Consider the following 25,990-nt stretch of genomic DNA (forward strand, 5'->3'; position numbering starts at 1 on the left):
GAGGTGATATAGGGAAGTGCACAGGTGAACACACTGATTGGAACCACTGCGCCAATCAGCGGCGCAGTGGCCCTTTAAATCGCAGAGACCCGGCGCGCGCGCGCCCTAGGGAGCGGGGCCGCGCGCGCCGGGACAGAACAGACGGAGAGCGAGTCAGGTAGGGGAGCCGGGGTGCGCATCGCGAGCGGGCGCTACCCGCATCGCGAATCGCATCCCGGCTGGCAGCGGAATCGCAGCGCCCCGGGTCAGAGGACGTGACCGGAGCGCTGCCGCGGGGAGAGTGAAGCGAGCGCTCCGGGGAGGAGCGGGGACCCGGAGCGCTCGGCGTAACAATGGATAACCTGCAAAGTTGATGCTGTTAAAGCCAGGGCTGATAGTGAGGGTGCCGTGAATTAGGACTGGGGTGATGCAGACTGGGGATTTCAGGGCTCCAGCCCTGAGTCCTCAGACTCTCGAGCTCCATTCCGAACTGTGTGCACATCATTAAGACACACATGCAGTAAAAAGTTGTGACAGACTAAAGAGCCATTAGCTTATTGCTCCGTCATTTTGCCTGGCCATTGGCTCTTTGCCCCATCACTTTGCCAAGCCTTTGGCTCTTTTTCAATCTCATAGGCTAAAGGCTGCTTTAGGCCTGCAGCCTACTAGAGGCCAGGATGGACACAGGGCACAGTAATGTCACTCATTGCAACACCTCATTCCAGAGGAGGAGAAAGGGGTAGAAAGAAGCTGAGTTTTATTTTATTTTATTTTATTTTGGCTTAGAAGAGGTCATTATTTATGAAAAGGGTGTCTACTGAATTGGGGCACATAGTTATTTACTATAAGGACTTACAGAAATACTGGGGGACTTACCTACTTACTAGGTGGGCCTACATATCTACAGGAGGGCATTAAAGCAATTCACCTCAAACAATACAGTTAATTTATAATTTAACTACTTTTCTACCCCTGTAGAAAAGTTCCTAAGCTACATTATTAATAACCAACTCATTATCAGGTTCAAATGTGGAGAAGTATCATTTGAAGTACATTTTCTGGACATGTTACAGACAGGTAATATCAAGGAACATCAAGTGACCACTACCCCCTAAAGTAACCCCTGGGCAACCAGGGTAATACGGGGAATGGGAGGACTACAGTACCCAGAAAGATTATCAGAATTGGGGTTATTTAGTTTAGAAAAAAGAAGGCTTAGGGGAGACCTAATAACTATGTATAAATATATCAGGGGACAGTACAGAGATCTCTCCCATAACCTATTTATACCCAGGACTGTATCTATAACAAGGGGGCATCCTCTATGTCTAGAGGAAAGAAGGTTCCTATACCAGCACAGACGGGGATTCTTTACTGTAAGAGCAGTGAGACTGTGGAATTCTCTCCCGGAGGAGGTGGTCATGGTGAACTCTGTAAAAGAATTCAAAAGGGGTCTGGATGCATTTTTTGGAGAGTAATAAAATTACAGGTTATGTATATTAGATTTAGAGGGATAGAAGGTTGATCCAGGGATCGGATAGTGATAGACTGAGCACAGTATCATGTTAGGCGCCCAGGCAGCAGGGAGAAGGTGGGGCCCAGGCTACTTACATGACACTGCGACCAGCCTATCACCGGCCGAGGCGGCACATCACTGTGGCCGCATATACACTGAGCGCAGTCTGACTCATGGTCCCCAGAAAGAAGACCGGCACCTGAGGCCCGGGACATCGATATAGGCGCAACAGGGGAACGTGGGAAAGTTAGTTGGTTTTATTACTTTTTGAAGCCCGGGCACAGGGGATTCTGAAAAATTTGTACTACAGATCTCATTTCACAACAAACACACAATGCTATTATCAGACAAAGTTCAGATATCTGTTTGAAAGCAATAATTTCATACAGATATGGGATTTATTTATTTTAAAAAATCTACCACTACTATACAGAGATGAAACCCTGTATCATATCCTCAGTGTGTATGCTTAAAGGGCTACTCCGCCACTAGGCATCTTATCCCCTATCTAAAGGATAGAGGATAAGATGATCACTGTTAGAGGGACCTCCATTGTCAGACATCTTATCCCATATCCTTTGGATCGGGGATAAGATGTCTAGCGGCAGAGTACCCCTTTAATGTGTTCCTAGAGAATGCAAAATATTTGGACAGCTTCTCTCTCCAAGTACCTTTACAATTCCCAGGCTATTTAAATATTCAAACAGAATTTTTTGTCAGTAAATGATCAATATCTGTATGCAAATATTCTTGTTAAATGTGTCATTTTAGTACACATAAAGGCAGGAAGGCTATTTAACCCCTTAAAGACTCAGTCCATTTTCACCTTAAGGACTCAAAACAATTTTGGTTTTTGCACTTTCGCTTTTTTCTCCTCCCCTCCTAAAAATCTACAGACCCATATAAGGGCTTGGTTTTTTTTGTGTCACCAATTGTACTTTGTTATGACATCACTTATTTTATAACATAATCTGCGGCAAAACACAAAAAAAATTATTTGTGGGATGAAAAAAAAAAAGCCATTTTGCAAATTTTGGGGGCTTCCGTTTCTACGCAGTGCACTTTTAGTTAAAAATGACACCTTATCTTTATTCTGTAGGTCCATATGGTTACAAGGATACCTAATACATGTAGATTTTATTTTATTTAACTACCGTATTTATCGGCATATAACACGCATTTTTTTATGCTAAAATTTTTAAACTAAAGTCTATCTGCGTGTTATACACCGATAGACTGTTTGTGACCCCGCAAAGGCCGCTGCAGTTCAATGATTTAAAGCGGGCACTTTAAATCATTGAACTGCAGCAGCTTTTGCGGGGCCAGATTCCCTCCCCGTCCCCGGTTTTACAGTTGCATTTCCCGCCACTGCTGCCAGATTCCATCCCCTTCCCCGGTTTTATAGTTATATGTCCCGCCGCCACTGCCCAATTCCCTCACCGTCCCCAGTTTTGTAGTTACATGTGTTGTGGGGACCGCGCTCTTTCATGCTCGGCTTCCTGAGCTGTCACTGTGCGCTGCGCAATGACGAGTGACGTCCTCAACATGATGTCACTCGTCAGTCAGTGCGCGGCGCACAGTGAGAGCTCAGGACGCCGCCAGAGCATGAAGGACCGCAGTCCCCAGGGCGCATGTAACTATAAAACCTAAAACCAGGGAAGGTGAGGGAATCAGGCAGCGGCGGCGGCAGGATATTTAACTATAAAATCGGGGATGGGGAGGGAATAGAGCAGCGGCACTCTGGCCCCACAGAAGCCACTGCACGTCAATGATTTAAAGCACTTGCTTTAAACCATTGAACTGCAGAAGCCGCTAGAAACAGTTTATTGAGGTACACCTGCACACACACGCACCCTCATCTTTCCAAGGATATTTTCATTAAAAAAACGTTTTAATCAAAATTTCCTTTCCTTTTTATTAATATTTTTTGGGCATATGAAGTGACCAAAAATGAACAATTTTGGACTTTGGTATTTTGTTACGTGTACACCATTGACCGTGCAGTTTAGCTAACTTTATATTTTAATAGTTCTGACATTTACACACGCGATTATACCACATATAATTATTTTAATTTTTTATTACATTATTTTACTTAAAAAATTGGAAAAGCGGAGTTATTTAAACTTTTTATAGGGAAGGGGTTAATTCACTTTTATTCACTTTTTTTTACACTTTTTTTTTTGTAGCCCCATAGTGGACTACAACATGCAATCTTCTGATTCCATATACAGATCAATGCTTTGCCATAGGCTTGGAGCAGCAGATGGCCAATCAGACAACAAGGAGGCAGGTGAGGACTAGTGTTGGGCGCGAATATTCGCATTTACATTTTTTATCGCGAATATCGCAAATTCGCGAATTCACGAATATTGCGAATATATTAGCTATATATTCGAAATGATAAATATTCACTTTTTTCTGTATATGCGCATATTCGCAAATGCGCATATTCGCATATGCGTATATTCGCATATACGAATATTCGCATATGTGAATATTAGCATATTCCTTCTTTTCAATTGTGGGCCAATTATAATGATGCAAATACACTTGGCAGAGGTTATCATTGATAACCTCTGACAAGTGTATTTTCATGATTCTAATTGGCCAACAATTGAAAAGAAGGAATATGCGAATATTCACATATGCGAATATAACGAATACGCGAAATTCACGAATATAGGATGAATATTCGTCTATATATTCGCAAAATATCGCAAATTCGAATATGGCCAATGCCGCTCATCACTAGTGAGGACCCTTATGTCACGATAGTCCCGATCAGCTCCGCTGAGCTACAGGGATACTTCTGGTTTAATTTTAGACACCGCGATCAACTTTCATCGCAGCGTCTAAAGGGTTAATGCCAGGCATCGGCCCGATCGGCCATGCCCGGCATTAGCCATGGGTCCTGGCTGTCCGTAGCAACCGGGACCCACTAACCCGTTCTCCCATGGTGAGAATGGTTTAAACCCCGTTAGCAGGACCTGGGCATACAGATCTCAAGGATTTGGGAACGAGGTGTAAACATACGCCAAAGGTGTTAAATGAAACAGTTCATGAACTGCGAGTCATATCACATAGAGGCTGTCATTGTAATTTATCCTATGTGAGATGTACTGAAAGAAAACTCAAAACTTGTATATCAGAACTTATCTCAGACATAGGTACAAAACTTGTAAAATGAATGTGTTTATTACCCTTTTCTTTTCATGACCCATTGGTCAATGCCGCTCTCTATTAAAACGTACCTGTCGTATCACAGAAAAAATTATGCCTCAACATGTTACTTGCTAGGTTATGCAGATTCTTTACTTGTCTTTTTTATGTGTCTTGCTTCTGTATTTGGCTCTCAAATCCCTCTGTTCTTCTGCTCACTCATTCTGACATCCACTGCTCAGAAAGGGGCATGGCAAGCACTGAGCCCGCCCTCACTCAGCATGCATTCACTTCCTCCCTGAGTCTGCTGTGCTGTGTCTCTTCATCCAATCACTGAAGACTGTTCTGTAACCCCCTCCTCTCTGTTTTAATGCTGCAGTCTGATAGAACAAGAGTGAGCACAGAGGAGGTCTAGACCTGATTATATTCTGGATGGATGGATTATATTCTGGATGGTATGGGGACCCCTAGTGGTATTTTTTATAAGCCATGATTTCCATAAAAAGGAGATAACAAATGTATGAAGTATATTAGAAGGGTTAATGTTTTGTCAAGATGTACAAAATATAAAAAGTTTTTTATTTTAACAGTGGCCATTCAAATTGCTGATTTCCCTGGAGAAAGGAGTTGTGCACAGTTTCATATCAATAAAAAAAGAAATGGAAACAACCAGGGCAGAGCTCCCTCTCAGTTTGTCCTTTCGTAACAGCAAAACCTATTGGATTCTGGTGCTGGGTACGAAACCTTCAATTGGGTTAAATATTCGTAATGACCTGATACTTTTACTGAATACTGCTAAATTTCTTAGGCAAGTGTTTACATCGTTTTTTTTATGCATTGCCGATTTATGTAAAATGTGATTATGTTCCTTTGATAGGCTTATGTTGTGACAAGCCTAACCCTAATGCTTAGGTCTAAGTAATGGCCCCTTTATTTTAGGAAGCAATTGACATTTCAGACCACAAGGGTTCACCAAAGTTGTCATCCCACATCAGTAAAAAGTTTTACCGCAAAACATTTGAAACGCTGACACAGTTCCAGTGTATGTAACAGTGTAAGTAACGTAGAAGAGGCCAAAGCAGTTGCTATGAGGCCATTGAAATGAGGGGACCAAACCTTGGTTCATTTGGTTGGCACTGGATTGTCGACTCGTCTCCTCTTTATTTATTTTTGGGTGTTTATCTAGATATATATATATATATATATATATATACACACACACACACACACACATAGAAGCACACACCAAAATAACATAGTGAAGAAATTACAGTACCTTTGATCAACTATTCTAGCATTAGTTGTAGCTTTAGACCTCTGATGAAGCCATACAAGGTAAAACATGTTGGGGGGGGGGGGCTGTGTGTTTTAAATTTTTTATATACATATCACTCATGCACTTACCTGGTAGGCTGCAACTTTTGATATTTTAGGATGGTACATGTGCAATGTAACTATAGACCATCGTTGAGCCAGACTAGAAGATCAAAAAAATCTGCTAATCCTGGTTCATTATGGCAGTGCTGAGTCTTTGTTTTTTATTTCATGTTAAATCATGCACTGAGCCCTGGAGTTTATGTCTTAGGAGCTGCATTGATAGCAAACTAAGGGGAAGAAATTACCCTAAGAGTCATGGAAAAAATAACTTGGCCCTTTTCTCCTTTGCGACAAACCCCACCTCCACAGAGGCCATTTTATTTTTTTCTATATGGTCTTCTTTCTTCTACATACCACATTTTTTCTAGGGCATCATTTCATATGAGTCTTAAATTTTGTTTGTGAGTCTTGTTGTTTTATAAATCACTGATACCAAGACTTTCACCTGTTTATAACTATTACATATATACATCTCTCAGGTACCAAAGTGAATCTTACAATTGACTGATTGGGAACAACTGTATAAAGTCCATACCAGGAAATGCTTGAACTGGTGCTAAAAAGTTAAACAGATTTGTAAATTACTTCTATTTAAAAATCTTAATCCTTCCAATACTTATTAGTTGCTGTATGCTCCAGAGGAAGTTGCATTTCTTTCTGGAGTTGTTTTTAGTCTGACCACAGTGCTCTCTGCTGACACCTCTGTGCATGTCAGGAACTGTCCAGAGCAGGAGCAAATCCCCATAGAAAACCTTTTTTGCTCCAGACAGTTCCTGACACGTACAGAGCGCAGTGGTCAGACTGAAAAGAACTCCAGAAAGAAATACAACTTCCTCTGGAGAATACAGCAGCTGATAAGTACTGGAAGGATTAAGATTTTTAAATAGAAGTAATTTACAAATCTGTTTACCTTTCTGGCACCAGATGATTTGAACAAAAATTTGTTTTCTACAAGAGTTACCCCTTTAACCATAAGAAATTTCCTTTAAACCCTTAACCCCTTAAAGGGGTACTCCGGTGAAAACCTTTTTTCTTTTAAATCAACTGGTGGCAGAAAGTTAAACATATTTGTAAATTACTTATATTAAAAAATCTTAATCCTTCCTGTACTTATTAACTGCTGAATACTAGAGAGGAAATTATTTTCTTTTGTGGAATGCTCTCTGATGACATCACGAGCACAGTTCTCTCTGCTGACGTTATTATAATAACAAAAATAACACTTTATTTATTGTTGTCCTTAGAAGGATTTGAACCCAAGTCCCCAGCACTGCAAGGCAGCAGTGCTAACCACTGAGCCACCATGCTGCCCTTAGCATACATCTGCTATGCATGGTTGTTAAAATGGACAGAGATGTCAGCAGAGAGCACTGTGTTCGTGATGTCATCAGTGTTCCAAAAAGAAAGGAATTTCCTCTTTAGCATTCAGCAGCTAATAAGTACTGGAAGGATTAAGATTTTTAATAGAAGTAATTTACAAATATGTTTAACTTTCTGCCATTAGTTGATTTAAAAGAAAAAAGGTTTTCACTGGAGTACCCCTTTAAGGACCAGGCCCATTTTGGCCTTAAGGACCAGACCAATTTTGTTTTTGCATTTTTGTTTTTTCCTCCTCGCCTTCTAAAAATCATAACTCTCTTATGATACATTTTCCGGTAAAAATGACATGTTTTCTTTATTCTGTGGGTCAATACAATTAAAATGATACCCATGTTATATGCTTTTCTATAATTGTACCGCTTAAACAAACTCAAACCATTTTAACAAAATGAGTGTTTGAAATTGCCCTATTTTGACCACCTATAACTTTAAAATTTTTCCGTATATGGCGCGATATGAGGGCTCATTTTTTGCGCCATGATCTGTAGTTTTTATCAGTACCACTTTTGCTTAGGTTTTACTTTTTATGAATTTTTTATTATTATTTTTTGGAATAAAATGTGACAAAAAGCAGCAATTTTGGACTTTTTTGTATTTTTTTTATGTTTACGCCGTTCACCGTACGGGATAATTAACAAAATATTTTAATAGTTCAGACTTTTATGCACGCAGCGAAAACAATATAATTTTTTTTGTTTTTACACTTTTTGGGGGGTAAAATGGGAAAAACTGACTTTTAATTTTTATTGGGGGAGGGGATTTTTCCAATTTTTCTACTTTTTTATTTTAAATTTTGTAACTGTTTTTTTTTACACTTTTTATGTCCCCATAGGAGACAATTCATAGCAATTAGTTGATTGCTAATACTGTTCAGTGCTATGTATAGGACACAGCACTGATCAGTTTTATCAGTGATCTTCTGCTCTGGTCTGCTCGATCTCAGACCAGAGCAGAAAACCCCGGGAGATGGCCGGAGCAAGGTGAGGGGACCTCCGGCTGCCATGCTGGATGATCGGATCCCCGCGGCAGCGCTGCGGGCGATCCGATCATCCATTCAAAGTACCTTCTTGATCACGGCATCAGAGGGGTTAATGGCGGACATCCGCGCGATCGCAGCCGGGACCTGCCGGGCATGACACAAGCACCGCTCTGGTGCTTGCGATCAAGGCGGCGCATAAATGTACATCCTGGTGCGTTAAGTACCACGTCACCATGACATACATTTACGTCCATTGTCATTAAGAGGTTAATGACCACGAACGTGTACGTCCTGGTGTGGAGGTACTTAGCGCACCAGGATGTTCACGTCATACACTGCAGGTCCGGGGACCCGCGGTTAATTGGCTGACATCCGCGATCACGCGGATGTCCGTCATTAACCCCTCAGATGCCATGATCAATACAGATCACGGCATCTGCAGCAATGCACATGTTAAAATAGATGATTGGATCGCCCACAGCGCTGCCAGGGAGATCCGATCATGTGTAATGGCGGCCAGAGGTCCCCTCACCTGCTTCCGGCCATCTCCTGAGGTCTTTTGCTCTGGTCTGAGATCGAGCAGACCAGAGCAGAAGATAGCCCATAATACTGATCAGTGCTATGTCCTATGCATAGCACTGAACAGTATTAGCAATCAGCTGATTGCCATTGATAGTCCCCTATGGGGTCATAAAAGTGTTTAAAAAAAAGTTGAAAAATGAAAAATCCCCTCCCCCCAATAAAAACGAAAATTGTTAGTTTTTCCCATTTTACCCCCAAAAAGCATTAAAACATTTTTTTTTTTAAACAAATTTGGTATCACCGCATGTGTCCAAGCTATCAAAATATAATGTTAATGATCCTGTACGGTGAATGGCTTAAATGAAAAAAAATTAAAAAGGTCCAAAAATGCAGCTTTTTTGTCACATTTTATTCCCTCATACCACCCCATATACGTAAAAATGAAAAAGTTATAGGTGGTCAAAATAGGGCGATTTTATTGTACTGATTTTGTACAAAAAGTTTTAGATTTTTTTTAAGTGGTACAAAAATAGAAAAGTATCTAGTCATGGGTATCATTTTAATCATATTGACCCACAGAATAAAGAACACATGTCATTTCTACTGTAAAGTGTACAGTGTGAAAACAAAACCCTCCAAAATGTGCAAAATTTTGGTTTTCATTAAAATTTTCTGCCTAAAAATATAATTCTTTGCGTTCGCCGTACATTTTTGGGTAAAATGAGAGGTTTCCTTACAAAGTACAATTGGTCACGCAAAAAACAAACCCTTATATGGGTCTTTAGATTGAAATATAAAAGACTTATGGATTTTAGAAGGCGAGGAGGAAAAAACGAAAATGCAAAAATAAAAGGTCAAAATGGGCTTGGTCCTTTTCAGATGAATCTATCAGATAAATGTTTCTCACAATCCGAGTCATTTATGAGGATTTTCACCCTGTTTTTGGTGATTTTTCCTGCTTTCACTTTTCCCTTTTAACAAAAAGGTTTCAAACTTTGGTGCCTTGCCAATGGGCCAAAGTTTCCAGACATGCGGAACCCCATTCATACATGTGAGGAAAAAAGCAATAAGTCCTTTGCTTTATTCACCTTCATACTGGTCGGCATTCCATTTCACCCATTCTATTCTCAAAATCCCCATACAGATAAATCTCGGCTGTGGAACCCCAGACATCTGGTGCATGAACTTGCTCCGTGCCGAATGACTGGCAATGTGGGGCGCAGGCTTGTGATGTCACGGCTGCACCCCGCTCGTGATGGCCATGCCCCCTCAATGCAAGTCTACGGGAGAGGGTGTGACAGCCGTCACGCCCCCACCCATAGGCTTGCATTGAGGGAGCGTGGTCATGACGTCACAAATGGGGCATGGCTGTGATGTCACGAGCCTCAGGTACTGCACTCAACGCTCTAAACAAACTTCGGGTGCAGCTTGGAGATCGCGGGGGTCCCCAGCAGCGGGATAGGGGATAAGATGTCTAAGGGTGGAGTACCCCTTTAAGGGTGGACATTCACTTTAAAGGTTAGTAATTCTCTGGATAGATAGCCAAAGCCAAACTTCCTTCTCATGGCGTCTTTGACATCCTTGTTCTTTAGGCTGTAGATCAATGGATTGAGCATAGGGACAATAGCTGTGTTAAACAATGAAAAAAGCTTCTTGGAGCTCAAGCTGCTGATGGAGTCCGGGGCAAGATATTGACTTGCCAGTGTAGTGTACATAAGAACGACCACCGTCAGATGTGAAGAACAGGTGTAGAAGGCTTTACGTCGGCCCGTGTTGGTATGAATCTTTGCTATGGCAATAATGATGAAGACATAAGGCAGGAAGGTGAGGACAAATGGAATAATGGTTAGAAGGAAGAGACCTTGAAAGAAGAACAACCTTTCCAAAAAAGAGGTGTCACTGCATGTTATTTTCATCATAGGTATGATGTCACAGAAGAAATGGTCGATTTCAATGGAAATGTAGCATACGTAACTAGAGAGCATACATACAAGCGAAATAGTTTGTACGAAACCCAACACCCAACAAAAAGAGACTAAAAGACCACACGTCCTGCGGTTCATGACATTGTGGTACTTCAGAGGGTTACAGACTGCTACATAGCGGTCATAGCTCATGACTGTTAATATAAATAACTCATGACCTGCCAACGAACCGAACATATATGTCTGTATCATACACTCGGTCACAGAGATGGTTTTGTCTCCCGTTAGGAAGCTGAGAAGAATTCTATGTAGGGTGACAGTGGAGCAGGAGATGTCCGCTATTGATAGATTGCTCAGAAAGAAGTACATAGGAGAATGGAGGTGATGGTCCAGGCAGATCAATAGGAGTATGGTCAAGTTACCGCCAAGAGTGATGACATATATGACTAATACCAATAGGAAGATTGGAACCTGTATCTCTGGCACATCCGATATACCTTTAATAATGAAATATGTGACAGTCGTATGACTTGAGTTCACTTGTCCGGCCTTATTAACCAACCTGCAAGAGAGACCATACAAAAGCTGTTCAATGGGTCAATGTGGTCATTTACCTTAAAGGGGTACTCTGCCCCTAGACATCTAATCCCCTATTTAAAGGATAAGGGATAAGATGTCTAAGCGCGGGGGGGTTCCGCCGCCGGGGACCCCCGCAATCTCCCTGCTGCACCTGGCATTCATTTAGAGCATCGGATGCAGTGCCAGAGGCTTGTGACATCCCGGTAACGCCCCCCAGCATGATCTCAAAGCCCCGCCTCCTCAATGCAAGTCTATGGGAGGATGCGTGATGGACATCACGCCCCCTCCCATAGACTTGCATTGAGGGGGAGCGGCTGTGACATCACGAGCGGGGCGTGACTAGTGACGTCACAACCCTCTGCCTCGCATCGCCAGTCATCCGGCACGGGACAACGTTCGCTCCTTGCATCGGATGTCTAGAGTGCCACAGGAGAGATCGTGGGGTCCTGCCGATAGAGGAAAAGATATCTAGGGCCAGAGTACCCCTTTAAAGAAGATGCCCAGTTTAGAAAACCTTTTTTCAATACCTGGTTAGGTAATTCTGCCCAAGAAAGTTGCAAAGCTACAAAAAGTATTTTTCTCTTTGGAGGACTTTTTGTCCCACGCCTCCTTACCCCCATCCTATCCCTGCTTGATTGACATTTAGCTGGAAGCTGAGCCCTGATTGTCAATCAAACAGAGATATGAATGGGGAGGGGATCAAGGAGGCATTGCAGCACTTCAGGGGCTTGGAATAGCTATTTTTATACACCCAAATCCTTTCACAGTGGCATGATAATATTATCCGGCTTCCTCCTACTGTAAAAATAATATCATTTTTTAGAGGCTCTATTGTTCTGTTCTGAAACATAATAAAAAGTTATATTTTATTGTTACAGTAGAAGGAAAATGGAAAATAAAGAATAGTTGTTATATCTGTCCTTCTTATTTATTATTATAATTTTTTTATTGCTTTAGTGGAATATCTCTTTGACATTTGGCATCAGAGAATAAAAGCATTTTTCTATAATATCGCAGCACAGGCAGCTATATGATGTTACCACGTGTCTTCTTGCTCTAACAGCTATAGTAACAAATCCAGACAGGAAGACAGCACCGGTCCCAGCTCCTATGCCAGGATATCTGTAAGGAGGCATGATGCAGAGTACCCTTGTGACTCTGATTGCCCAATGGGAGGTGCCCCTAACTAGGCCATATATAGTGTAGAGGGGAGGAGTTATCCAGTTTAGGAGTCTAGAGTGTGTGTGGAATGCAGAGCTCAGTGTGAGCTGCAGTGTGGAGAAGAGACAGCAGGAGTTTGAGGTGATTCAAGGGAAGCCTTACGAAAATATTCAAGTAAGCGACCACACCATTCTGCAAGTGTTCCCCACCCAGGTTACTCTGCATCTCCTCTACTCTTATCTGCTCTGTGAGGATTCTAAAATCTACTCCTGCTTCAGTAAAGACAGTTATTCTTAACCTGGCATCGGTGTATTTATTATCCCGTGCCTGGCCCAGGAGAAGCTGTCCTATTCTCAGACCGTTTAGGTTAACGGTGCCCTGCCATCACAAAGTGATACATCTCACCACGTACTATACCACAGTCTGTCTAACTCCCTGTGGCTGCCAGATGAGATCAGATCAGATGCAAGGTCTTTTGCCACCCTAGGTGAAACCTAATTTTGCCGCTCTTTGACCTCGCCCTTGGCTTCTCCCAGTGTATGGAAGCGTGTGCGATGTCAAGCTGTTGGATGGACCTGACCTTAGTGATCGCCCCTGTCTGCCTCGGAGGTAGCGCTGCGTTCCTGCAGCAGGCTGAAAATGCTGATTATGATAGTACAGGTGAGGTGGGGGCTGGCCTGGCAGGGTTTGGATTGATGGGCAGGTGCTTTGGAAGGGCGGGTGCTTTGGATGCTGGCTAAATTTATTGCAGTAGGCAGAGCAGCGTTCCCAGCAAGAGGCGGCTCTAGGCGGCTGCCAGTTTTCCTATAGGCAGAGCCGGCCCTGATTTTTAAATAGAAGTAATTTACAAATCTGTTTAACTTTCTGCCACCAGTTGATTTGAAACCAGTCTTCAAAAATGCATTGTAGTTTAGAAGAGAAGTACTTACAGCAGTTCCATGGTCAGGAGGTCCACCAATGGGGAGGTCCACACCACCTTACTCTAGTCCTTTTTCTGGTATTTCTTAACTTTACAGGGATGAAGTTTAAAAGCAGACAGATTGTAGATGACCTTCATGGTGAATCAATAACCAAAGTTTATCGTACTGACGATATTAGAGGATCTCTAAGAAAAAAAATATTTTATTAAATACAGTTAAAAAAAAAAGTTAAAAAAAATGAAATGTTAAAATTTCATTATGATTTCACTTTTTAATGATATCTAATAAAAGATAGTTTTAGAGATCTTCTTATATTGTCAGTGCTAATTTTCCCTTCCATATAAAGGTTGTATATAATATTGTTGAAACATCAATGCAACAACCCAAGTTAATCCCTAAATTAATATCTACAGTATAAGAAAATAAAAGCAATACTTTCTTTAAGGAAGTCCATTGGTTTCACCATGGGTTTCTTTGGAAATACCACAACCAAACCAAAGCCACAGTATGGAACGTCTGCGGCCAATATGTTCTATTTCAATGTTGAACAGATAGATATTTATGAAAAATATCTGTATCTTTTAAATTAACATTTTTTAAGTAGTCATATTAGGGGGCAGGTTGGTGGCTCATTGGTTGGCAGTGTTTCCTAGCAAAGCTGAGGTATTGGGTTAAAATACAGGGCAACATCTCCATGGACTTTACAGGTTCGTCCTTTGTTTACATGAGTCTCTCCTCCCACCAGCTCCATAGACATACAGGGGGAGATTTATCATTATGTATACACTGTTTTCAGGCTCTATATTGTGTAAAAAAAATTGCACAATTGCGTATTTTGCGAGGTATATTTGCGTAATTTTTGAAAGAAGATCACATATGGAATTCTTAGTTACGGTCTACAGTAGAGCTAATTATGCAGTGTACCCCAATTTATCAACTGCGTACTTTTAGTATAGACGCTCAAACTTTGCACAAGTAGCAAAATAATTAAGCCAAAAATAAACCAGCACGGAGGACATGTAAAACTTTGCTCTAAATCATCCATCTATCTTATATAGATTTTTCAATCAGCCTACTACCGTATATACTCGAGTATAAGCCGACCCGAGTATAAGCCGAGACCCCTAATTTCAACCCAAAATCCCAGGAAAAGTTATTGACTCGAGTATAAGCCTAGGGTGGGAAATACCTCATCCCCCCCTGTCATCATCCAGACCCGTCATTAACATCCTCATCATCATCCCCTTGTCATCATCCCACACATCCCCCCTTCATCATCCTCTTATCATCCGACACATCCCCCCTTCATCATCCCCTTATCATCCCACACATCCCCCCTTCATCATCCCCTTGTCATCATCCCACACATCCCCCCTTCATCATCCCCTTATCATCCCGCACATCCCCCCTTCATCATCCCCTTATCATCCCACACATCCCCCCTTCATCATCCCCTTGTCATCATCCCACACATCCCCCCTTCATCATCCCCTTATCATCCCACACCCCCCCCTTCATCATCCCCACCCCCCTTCATCATCCCCACACCTCCCCTTCATCATCCTCTTCTCATCATTCGCCCTCAGTGGTCTTCAACCTGCGGACCTCCAGAGGTTTCAAAACTACAACTCCCAGCAAGCCCGGGCAGCCATCGGCTGTCCGGGCTTGCTGGGAGTTGTAGTTTTGAAACCTCCGGAGGTCCGCAGGTTGAAGACCACTGCGGCCTTCAACATCATCCAGCCCCCTCTCACCCCCTTTAGTTCTGAGTACTCACCTCCGCTCGGCGCTGGTCCGGTCCTGCAGGGCTGTCCGGTGAGGAGGTGGTCCGGTGAGGAGGTGGTCCGGGCTGCTATCTTCACCGGGGGCGCCTCTTCTCCGCGCTTCCGGCCCGGAATAGAGGCGTTGCCTTGACAATGACGCAGAATTACGTTGGCAATGAACGCACCTCTGCGTCGTTGTCACGGCAACGTGACTATTCTGAGGCCGGGCCCGAAGCGCTTAGAAGAGGCCTCCCCGGTGAAGATAGCAGCCCGGAACACTATCCCACCGGACCACCTCCTCACCGGACAGTCCTGCAGGACCGGACCAGCGCCGAGCGGAGGTGAGTATTCAGAACTAAAGGGGGTGAGAGGGGGCTGGATGATGTTGAAGGCCGCAGTGGTCTTCAACCTGCGGACCTCCGGAGGTTTCAAAACTACAACTCCCAGCAAGCCCGGACAGCCGATGGCTGCCCGGGCTTGCTGGGAGTTGTAGTTTTGAAACCTCTGGAGGTCCGCAGGTTGAAGACCACTGCGGGTGGGGGAGTTCACTCGAGTATAAGCCGAGGGGGGTGTTTTCAGCACGAAAAATCGTGCTGAAAAACTCGGCCTATACTCGAGTATATACGGTAATTTATAATAGGCTAGACAATTTTAACCACCCTAATAAGTGCCTAAACATTTGTATCTAATCAAGCTCCTTTTATTTTTAATATAGAAATTATTCCCGATGTCCAAGCTTCTCATATCTTCTCACTCATAAATGAATTCTTGCTCCTAGTCATACGGGCATTCTGCTCCCCCTTCCAGTCTTATAATGCGGGGTCACTCCCCGTAATAGCTGGTATGTCCCGGCACTTTTGGTGAAGCCGTGACCCGTGGCTAATACCAGACATCACTGTTTGCGGTGATGCCCAGTATTAACCCCTTAGATACGGCAATGAAATCTGATCACCGTTTCTAAAATATCCAGAAAAACTTCCAGTCAGCTCAGCGGAGCTGATCGGGACCACTGTGGTAAAACCGCAGTGTCCTGATCAGCTAAGAGGACGCGAAGAGGTTCCCTACCTTGCTCCTCGATGTCCGATCGGTGATCTACTGCTCCATGCCTGAGATCCAGGCAGGAGCAGTACAGCGCTGATAATAATAATCAATGCGATGCTATGGCATAGCATTAATCATTGTATACAAGCTGCTGATTGTACGTTGTAGTCCTCTATTGGGTCTATTCAAATTTTCCCCAAAAAAACATCAATAATGGTAGAGCCCAGCGATGTGCTCCAATGTACCAAATTAAGCACAGAGATGACCACCTCATCATCACTGCAGCAAGACCCCCAGAATTAACCAAGCTCATCCAAAATACTGCAGCACTGGACCCTCATCTTCACTCCTCAGTACTGAGTGGCGCATCTATCGTTGTGCAAGATTTATCAACTGACGTGCGCAATGTTAATGAATTTTACGCAGCAGTGCACATTAGAGTGGTAGTGTAAAAGGGTAGATCTGTGTCTACAATAGACACATAAGGATTAATCTCCCTCACAATGCTTATAGATAAATCGACTTCACTTGAAATCGGCCCTGGTATTTGTGTGTAATAAGGAAATTAGATTGCTAACCCCAATGGGGACAAGGATCGGTTTGAGGGATATTACTCTTTGTACAGCCATGTGGAACATTCTGGTCCTATAATCACTAAAAAAATTAATTAAGCTTTGCCAAGTGTAATTTTTTAGGCAATGGTGGACAATGACAGACTAAGAGGCCTTTTGTTAGCATTTATCTCTATTAAGGGCAAAGACATATTGATATATCCATGGCATGCCCAGTTTAGACTGTGTAGAATCACAGTGGTCTGTGCATTTGAACCATTGACATCCTGTAGTGGGACACTTAAAGGGAATCTGCCAGCTCTGTATCGTGTCCAAAGATCAAGTGTCAAGGAGGTGTTGCTGAGCTGCAGCATGCATGACTCCTCCCCCCTCCTTACCTTGACTTATTGACATACTGGGCTCAAGAGCTGGATGGCAAATAGGGAATGTTGGGGGTGGGAGATACCATTAAAAGTATTGGACTAAGATATTTTCCGTACACTGTACATTGGCTCCCAAAGAGTAAAATGGCCTCCTGACACAAGCTTTATGGTTGGCCAGTGCATAAATTTGGGTTCCATTAGAAAACCAGAGAAGATGATTTTTAGGGTCTTCCATTTATACAGTGCATGTCTACATTTATCCTTAATACGGTCTAATAGCTTACTCGTAAATCACTTGTACTAAGAGAATGTCTCCAAAGTCAGCTCCTAATAGGGTTGTCTAATGTCAGTGCTCAAGTCACAAGAAAATCCTCTGAAACTCTAGTGGGACAGTCAAAAATAAATGTTGTCAATCTTATGTCAAAAGTTTCATGTCTATGGCTTTTTTTTTTTTTTTACAAAGCATACTATTGTAACCTTACTAGAAGGACAACTTTTACCTGCTCAAATGGCTCATGTTTGTTCTCCTCAAAATGATCTTCATATAGACGCCTTCATAGATCCAGGAACGAGAAGAGTCAATGATGTTTGTGATGTCTGTCATCTTTATATGTACAGGGTCTTGCTTGGTAAAGTTAATGATGTCCCTAGAGAAGCCTGGACTGAGTTGTTTTTAACATTTAATGATTCTATATATGACAATATGCCAGATGTTGTACTGAGCAGATGTTTCCATACACAGACATTAGCATGAAACAACATGAAATATGTTATCTGTATTTGCTGTTAACATTTCCCTATCATTTAAAGAAACTTTTGGCATGTCACATATCAGAACGTTTGATAGGTTGGGAACTCAGTGCTGAAATTCCCACTGATCAGGAAAACAAGTAGGGACAAGTGTGTGGTAGCGGGCTTCACACCCCTGCTCACAGGGATCTCAGGCAGCCCTATTATAAGTCTATGGCGTCCAGAGAAGCTGGACGATGACCACTGCAAGCCGGGGAGTGAAGCAAGCAGCCACCCACTCCTTCCCCCTTGTTCTCCTGATCAGTGGGGGTTTCAGCACTGAGACCCCAACTGATCAAAACTTTTGACATGTCTCTACATTACAGGTATACTTTAAAGGGGTACTCCGGTCGAAAACTTTTTTTTTATCAACTGGTGCCAGAAAGTTAAACAGATTTGTAAATTACTTCTATTAAAAATGTTTAATCCTTCCAGTACTTATTAGCTTCTGAATACTACAGAGGAAATTCTCTTCTTTTTGGAACACAGAGCTCTCTGCTGACATCATGACCACAGTTCTTAAAATGGACAGAGGTGTCAGCAGAGAGCATTGTGGTCATGATGTAAGCAGAGAGCTCTGTTCCAAAAAAAAAGAATTTCCTCTGTAGTATTCAGCAGCTAATAAGTACTGGAAGGATTAAGATTTTTACAAATCTGTTTAACTTTCTGGCACCAGTTGATTAAAAAAAAAAAGTTTTCCACCGGAATACCCCTTTAAAGGGTACTCTGCTGCTGGACATTTTATCCCCTATCTGCTCAATCCAACTCATTGCAGGAGAAGGGCTCCATTGTAAGTCCTCTGAGCCTGTCTCCTGCAATAAGCTTGGTCCAGCCAGCGAGTGAAATGTACAACTATACTCTTCCTCCGGCTATATCATAGGACTGAGACCTCGGCCGTTCTAAACTTTTGACATGTCTGCCTTGCATTTTAAAAGTTTTTTTTTTAAATTACAGTGTTCACCCACACTAAACCCAATGCACTGGGTTAGTTTGAATGAACAGGAGACCGATGAGGGGTTAATACATGCCTACATTCCGGAGATCTGTCAATCCGAAGATCGGCATCCATCTTCAGTGAATTGCACGCTGGAGACGCGCACGCCAGCTCAATATGAATATTAATTGTCGCGGGTCACATAAGTGCACAGTCGGCGCAACGCTCACATGACCTGCGACAATGAATATTCATATTCAGCTGGCTGGCCTGCCTCCAGCGCGCAATTCACTGAAGTTGGATGCCGATCTTCGGAGGGAAAGATCTTGGGTGCAGATATATATATTTAACCCATTAATCCCTGATCGGACTCCTGTTCACCCACACTATTACTAGTGTATTGGGTTTAGTGTGGCTGAACAGATGACCATTTTCCATTAACCCCTTAAAGGGAATCTATTCTCAGTTTCACCGGTTTGCTTGTTGTGTGGGTGACACTGATTAAATGATAATAATTCCAACCGATCCGTAGCGCCATTTGCTCGTTATGCTTCGTATTTTATTGAGGCCTCTCACTCCGGCCAAGGTTCTAAAGATCGATGTGCCCCATGAAACTTTGCATCTGCTCTTTCCCTCTGCTTCTCCCCGAAGCTCTCTGCATGTCTCCAAGGTCTTAGGTGTTTGATGGTCCCTGATGGGCTAACGCTGCACATACCTCCCTCATCTATATTTATTGCTTTCCTAATCATGTCACTTTTTCAGCTCTCCCGGTAGCTGGGACCAGCAGCTAAAGGAGCATGAATACACAGCTGTCAGCTCTGTGTATCCATGCTTAAAGGGGTTATCCAACATAAGGGGATTTTAATACTTACCGGACAGGCAGTAATGGACATGCTTAGAAAGAATCCGTGCTTATCTTGGAGCTAAATGTTCAACCTTAACACTGTGGCTATCTTTTAGTGAAATGGCTATTTCCTGTTGGAGTCTCCTGCCTTAAACTACATGTCCCATAATTCCTTGTTTGTAAGTGTGCAATTACTTTTCTCCTTCCCACTTATCAGCCCCCTCACCCATTGAAACACACCTGTGCCCCATTCCATGCAATAGACCAGTGTTTTCTAACCATGGTGCCTCCAGCTGTTGCCAAACTACTAAAAATTCCTTGTAGAATGTTCTTACTCCCACCCAGCGGTCGCTTTACACATTGAAGCAGACATACTTCCTTTCATCACCTGACTAGTGAGGTAATGTCTTGGGCTGCACTGCAACCTGGAAAACCGACACTCATTTTGTATGCTGTTAAAAATAAACATTGGGGCAAAAATCACATTAGAATTGCAAGACCAGCCATCAAACACAGGTACAGACACTATTTTATGAACTACAATAACTTTACAGCCTCTGTTGCATAGTCAAATAAAATAGAAAAAACATTAAATACCCCTTTTATATGTGTGTGATGCTCTCTGCGTCCTATTATGTGGGATACACTGTTCTACAGTTTCACACTCAATAGGCTGCAGGGAGAACAACATATGTCTGTAGAATTAATTTTATTTTTGTATTTGCTTATTGTTCTAAACATCTTTAATAAACACAATTGTTTAAAACAAGAATTCAGTCAACACAATAATGGTGGAAAAACAAGTATGTACAACTTAGAAGTGAGACCTCCCAACAACCAACTTTACATGGGGGATTAGCAAAGTAACAACCTAAAAAATTTAAAATTATATATATATATATTTTTTTCTTTAAAATTACAAAAATATAGAATATCTGACCAATTCACATTGTAAAGAGTTATTGTACTGACACTCTATTCAGAGAGTTTGAATAAAAAATGTTATTCTTGAAAAATAAACCAGAAATGCTCCAGTCCAGTATTAAGGTGGAAGGTAAGTGAGCAACTACTGAATTTGGCGCTAGAATTTTACGATTTCATGATCACTATGACGAGAAGGACGATCAATATGGTGAGGAAGATGATCCGTATAATCTCCATGACAACTACTACGGCATTGGATTCTTTCTTGCAGCTGCATTCTGTAAATAAAAAAATAAAAAAACATTGGGACAAAAATACTATTACTATTCATGTTTTTCAATGTAAAAAATGATTGTGCATGCCATATTTGCATTAGGAGTTTCAACTGTATACTTCGAAGAGTGATGGGAAAAATAGACATGGTTATTTAGAGGCAGCGTGGCATAACAAACATATCACATTTACTACACTTGGCATCATTTTTCTTTTTCAGCATAAAGATGGTCCAAGTGATCCAGCCTGACAATGTTGAATATTTCCCTATTATTACTGTGTGGAACAAAGGTATTTTGGGATCACGGAGGCAGGGAAGGCTGCCATTGTGCACTGTGTGGCTATAGGTAGAAGGGAAGACTGGCAAAGGAAGCCAACCTGCTGTTTGTGACTCTGATACATAAGGTGTGACCTGGGAAAATATAAGAGAACAGAATACCATGAGGTCTTCATGAGTGTCAAACAGAAAGCAGTAATAAAGTTGCCCTTTTGAGTTGAGGGAAGTATGAGTAGTAAGGGATACAGCTTATGTCAGATGGCTCCTGGAGCAGGAGATAGACACTAAGTGAAACCAACACATCTGCACGAGGACAACATTGACCTGACTGAAGTCAAAGGAAATCTATCATCAGTGTCACCTGCACTAACCTGTTAGTACAGACAGGTAGTGAAGGTGACACTGATGACAACCATACTTACCTGGCCCCATTCCGTGCCAGGTTCTCCCGATATCTTCTTTGGTATCTTCTATTCTGGGGCTGACTTGGAGCATGGGAGGAGCTTCCTGACAACACTGCTGCTGTTTGCTAGCAGCGACACCCAGCAGAGAAACAGGAGCGGTGACGTCACGAAGCTCCGCCCATGCTCCAGGTCAACCCCAGAATGAAAGATACCAAGGAAGATAGAGGGAGAACTGGAGTACGGAACGGGACCAGGTAAGTATGGTTGTCATCAGTGTCACCTGCACTACCTCTCTGTATGACAAGTTAGTGCAGGTGACACTGATGACAGATTTCCTTTACAATTAAAACTGCAGCACTGTTCTAGATACATTCCAGGGTGTTCAGGTGTTTCAAGCCACAAAAGGTATGATGTGATTGTCAAGCATCTGTGCCCACAAGCAGTAATTGTGACAATATTATTGCTATATTACTTTCAAGAAGAACTCTTAAAGGGGTTCTCCAGTGCTTACACATCTTATCCCCTATCCAAAGGATAGGGGATAAGATGCCTGATCGCGGGAGTCCCGTCGCTGGGGACGCCCGTGATCATGCACGCGGCATGCCGTTTGTAATCAGTCCCCGAAGCGTGTTCGCTCCGGGTCTGATTACGGGTTACCACCGGGCCGGCGGCATGTGATGTCACACGGGGGCGGAGGCATGAGGTCACACGCTGCCGGCCCGGTGGTCGCCCGTAATCAGACCCGGAGCGAACACGCTCCAGGGACTGATTACAAACGAGGTGCCGCGTGCATGACTCCCACGATCAGGCATCTTATCCCCTATCCTTTGGATAGGGGATAAGATGTGTAAGCACCACCATACAAGGTGACTTTGCTGTATTTTAATGAGAACAATATCACACATTGTCAACGGAAAGTGTTGGCCAAGCAGATCTAGACCCACCTTCTGGCTTCTTTATTACTTTCAGCCTGGTCCCGTTTCCAGCTTTTCTTCTACCGTCAGCCATCTCCACGTGGCAGCAGTACATACCCGAATCATTTTCCGTCACATTAACTATGGTAATTCGATGATTTTGCTGATAGAAAAGCACTCTGCCCTTGTACACCTGATGGTTATGGAGAAGCGTTTGATCGTCACATTCTAAGGTCCACAACACGGAGAAGGGAGTGATGGGAAAATTCATGGTGCAGTTCATGTTCACACTGTCTCCAGAATGTGCAATGATTAGTTCTGTATACTGGTTTATATTCTGGATTTCACCACCTGTTCAGATGACCAATGCAAAGCATGAGGTAATATGTTCTTGGTTCACAAAACACCTATAAACACCTATAAACACCTATCCAGTTTGCAGCTTTTAACAATCCCAAACCCTTAGGGTATGTTTACATTAGAATTCTGCATGGCAATTCCGCAGCAGCAGAGTACCATTGACATCAATGGGATTCTGCTGGGCTGTGCACAAGGCGGAATTTATGTAGCAGATGATTCTGCTGCTGAAATTATGATTCTGGAGTCCACAGAAAGAATAGATGTGTATTCTTTCTGCAGAGTCTGCAAAAAAATGCATTGCCGTCTATGAGACGGGGCATTTCCAAGCGGTCCTAGTGCCGGCATTTTCTGCCGGCACTCTGCTGTTGGGGCAATGTCTGCAGGGAAATTTTCTGTGCGGACATTGCCCCTGTGAATAGCCTTTGCAGTTATATCTAAGGCTCATTCACATCACCATTGTGCTGCAGTAAAAGAAGCTCCGTAAGTCAGTCCATTGGAAGGACAGGAGTTGAGCAGAGAAAAAAAAATTCCATGTTCTATGATTTTTTTTCTCCGCTCAACCTCTGTAAAATACCAGATCACCAAGGGACCCCATTCAAGTCCATGGAATCCAGCGGGACATAGTCGTGTCAAATGTGCTTGACCCATTCTGAGTCTGTATGGCACACAAAAAACGAACACATAACGTGTCAGAGCACAACGACAGTGTGAACTAAGCCTAACAAGAGGGAAAACCTGTCAGTTGGTGTTTAATCCATCTGCAGTGCCGCAATTTCAGTTTCGTTTCTGCTAAAGTCAATGGGCTAGCCTTGTAATGCATAAGCATGCTGGTTCCTCCTGAGTCACCTAACAAGAGTTGAGTCAACTAACGCAAACAAGTAGGTGGATCTGGTCACCTGTTTTATGCTGCTCAAACCATCAGCAGGATTAAACTGTTACAGAGTCCTGGAACATAATAGCTTACTCTGAAGCACTTGGGCATTTCAGAGAAATAATAGTCGCCAGGACCCAGTAAGAGGGGTTATCAGAAAAAAGGTTTTTTTTTCTCTGAAAGATTTCCAGGCTGACAGCAATAAAAAAAAAAAAAATGAAGCTGTACATACCTTCCCCCATCCTCCACTGTAAAGGGGTGCTGCGTGCAATCAGCGGCTGGACCCCCGCGATCAGGCATTTTATCCCCTATCCTTCGGATAGGGGATAAGATGTCTTAGCGCCGGAGTACCCCTTTAAGTTTTTTTTTTGCAGTTGGCCTGAGTATTTTCTTTAAAAAAGTAAACTTCTGTCAGATAACCCCTTTAACTAGTGGTTGGCGGGGAGGGGTCCCCAAGACTGCTCTCTGCCCCACCAGCCCTGAGTGACCTGTCTCTTCCTATACACAATTAAGGAGAGACGAGTCACTCAGGGCTGATGAGGCGGAGAGCAGCCACAAGGACCACCCTATAACTACCCAGGTGCCAGCAGCTATTTAAACTATATATATGTGGTAGCCCTTGGGGGGTGTATGGTAGTGGTGGTATGGTATCGGTATAGGAGGGGTTAATGTTAACCCTATAGTTCGTGACGCCAGGCTGAGGGCTGGTATGCTGAGTCAATGCCCCGGCCTATCGCCGCCCTTCCCAGTAACGATAGATGCATGAAATGACTGAATGTCCACAAGAAGATTGAACTTGAACTTGAACAACTTGACTTAAATGCTTGCAGTATCCAAGGCACAGTAACAGTCTCATATAAACAGTCCTTATCTTGCTTAGTGACTGGCAGTTGTTGCGGACCTTGAGCTAGTCATACAGTCTCTGAATTTAGGGTAGATGTTTGCAGATCCGTCCGGATTTAGGGGTATTATTAGGTCCTTTGATGCTGCAGAGTGTCTGGGGATTGATACACTCTAGACTTAGAATTGTTCAGCCGTTGCCGCAAGGCTCGGGCCTAACTCACTGCGTTAGTTGCTGCGCAGATCCTTCTCTCATGACAGCCCACGAGGTAAGAGAGAGAAACATGGCCGCCGCTCCCTTATATGGGCAGGGGGCGGGGCAAATCCAATTGGTCCGAACATCTGCCATTCACCATTAAAGAGAGTAATGGGATTACTTATGTCACAGGGCCTCCAAAGGTCCTTAAGCTTAATACCATAGAGTTCACCTAGTCACATGACCCGCAGATCCTGCAATGTCTATGTGCTATGGCACAGGTAATTAACCATTTATTTACAGATATATCATTATATTTACATTAACCTTATATAGACCACTGGTCTATTAGTAGAAATAGAGGCAACAAGGGGTTAATTAAGTGACAGGGATCCCTACGTCCTAGGGACTCTGGCTATGGGGACCCACACAGACATAGGTACCATATAGGATGCAGTACCGGGACACCACAAACCCCCTTACTAAATATAAGTCGGCCTTGACGTCTGTCCCGAGACAGAGGGACTAGGACAGGATGCTATAGAACAGGATGATCTGTACTTTTGCTATACATCCTAAGTAGACTAAACACATTTACATTCTTTTGATACCTTTCCTAGTATCTGGATTAGGCAATTTGAAATCTATCTAGACATATAAGGCTATCTAGACATTTAATGCTATCTAGACATTTAATTCTATCTAGACATTTAAAGAAGCTATCTATACTTTAGTTTCTAGCTTCCTATACAACTTTATCAAACTTATTATACATTTTGAAGCTTACTAGACAATTAGGCCTCACTAGACAATTAGAAAGCTGCCTAAGACATTTTTATTAGCTCTCTATACATTTTTATGAGGCTAAACTGAACATTAGTATAACTCTCTACACATGAGACTATCTAGACATTAGTACAGCTCTCTATACAGTTAGCTTCAAGCTGACTATGCATTTGTATTATCTCACACATTCTATTTGCCAACAATAAGTTACCTGTTAGTTAGTACACGAAAGGTATACTGGCTAGCCGGAAGCTAGGTCACAGTAAGGGTGGCTGCTAGGGTCTATCGACTACACGCTACTTACCCCTAGAGCACTTTCAAAACAACCTATCCAGGTTATTCT

General features: G+C 42.8%; 1 protein-coding gene across 1 annotated transcript; it reads right to left on the bottom strand.

Annotated features, from left to right (window-relative positions):
• Positions 1–10,408: 10,408 nt before the first annotated feature.
• On the bottom strand, positions 10,409–17,839 carry LOC130291978 (olfactory receptor 151-like). The gene is made up of 2 exons (XM_056541411.1): positions 17,736–17,839; positions 10,409–11,402 (listed from the first exon to the last, which is right to left on the bottom strand). Exons 1-2 carry the CDS (start codon positions 17,837–17,839, stop codon positions 10,409–10,411), a joined length of 1,098 nt encoding a protein of 365 aa, XP_056397386.1.
• Positions 17,840–25,990: the final 8,151 nt, after the last annotated feature.

The sequence above is a fragment of the Hyla sarda genome, chromosome 9 (genome assembly GCF_029499605.1).
Source record: "Hyla sarda isolate aHylSar1 chromosome 9, aHylSar1.hap1, whole genome shotgun sequence".
NCBI lineage: Eukaryota > Metazoa > Chordata > Amphibia > Anura > Hylidae > Hyla > Hyla sarda.

Excerpts from the sequence above, each read along its gene's own strand:
- LOC130291978 (XM_056541411.1), bottom strand. The coding sequence starts at position 17,839 with ATGACAGACATCACAAACATCATTGACTCTTCTCGTTCCTGGATCTAT. Across the intron at positions 11,403-17,735 it reads AACATGAGCCATTTGAGCAG|GTTGGTTAATAAGGCCGGAC; the intron begins GTAAAAGTTGTC and ends TCTCTCTTGCAG.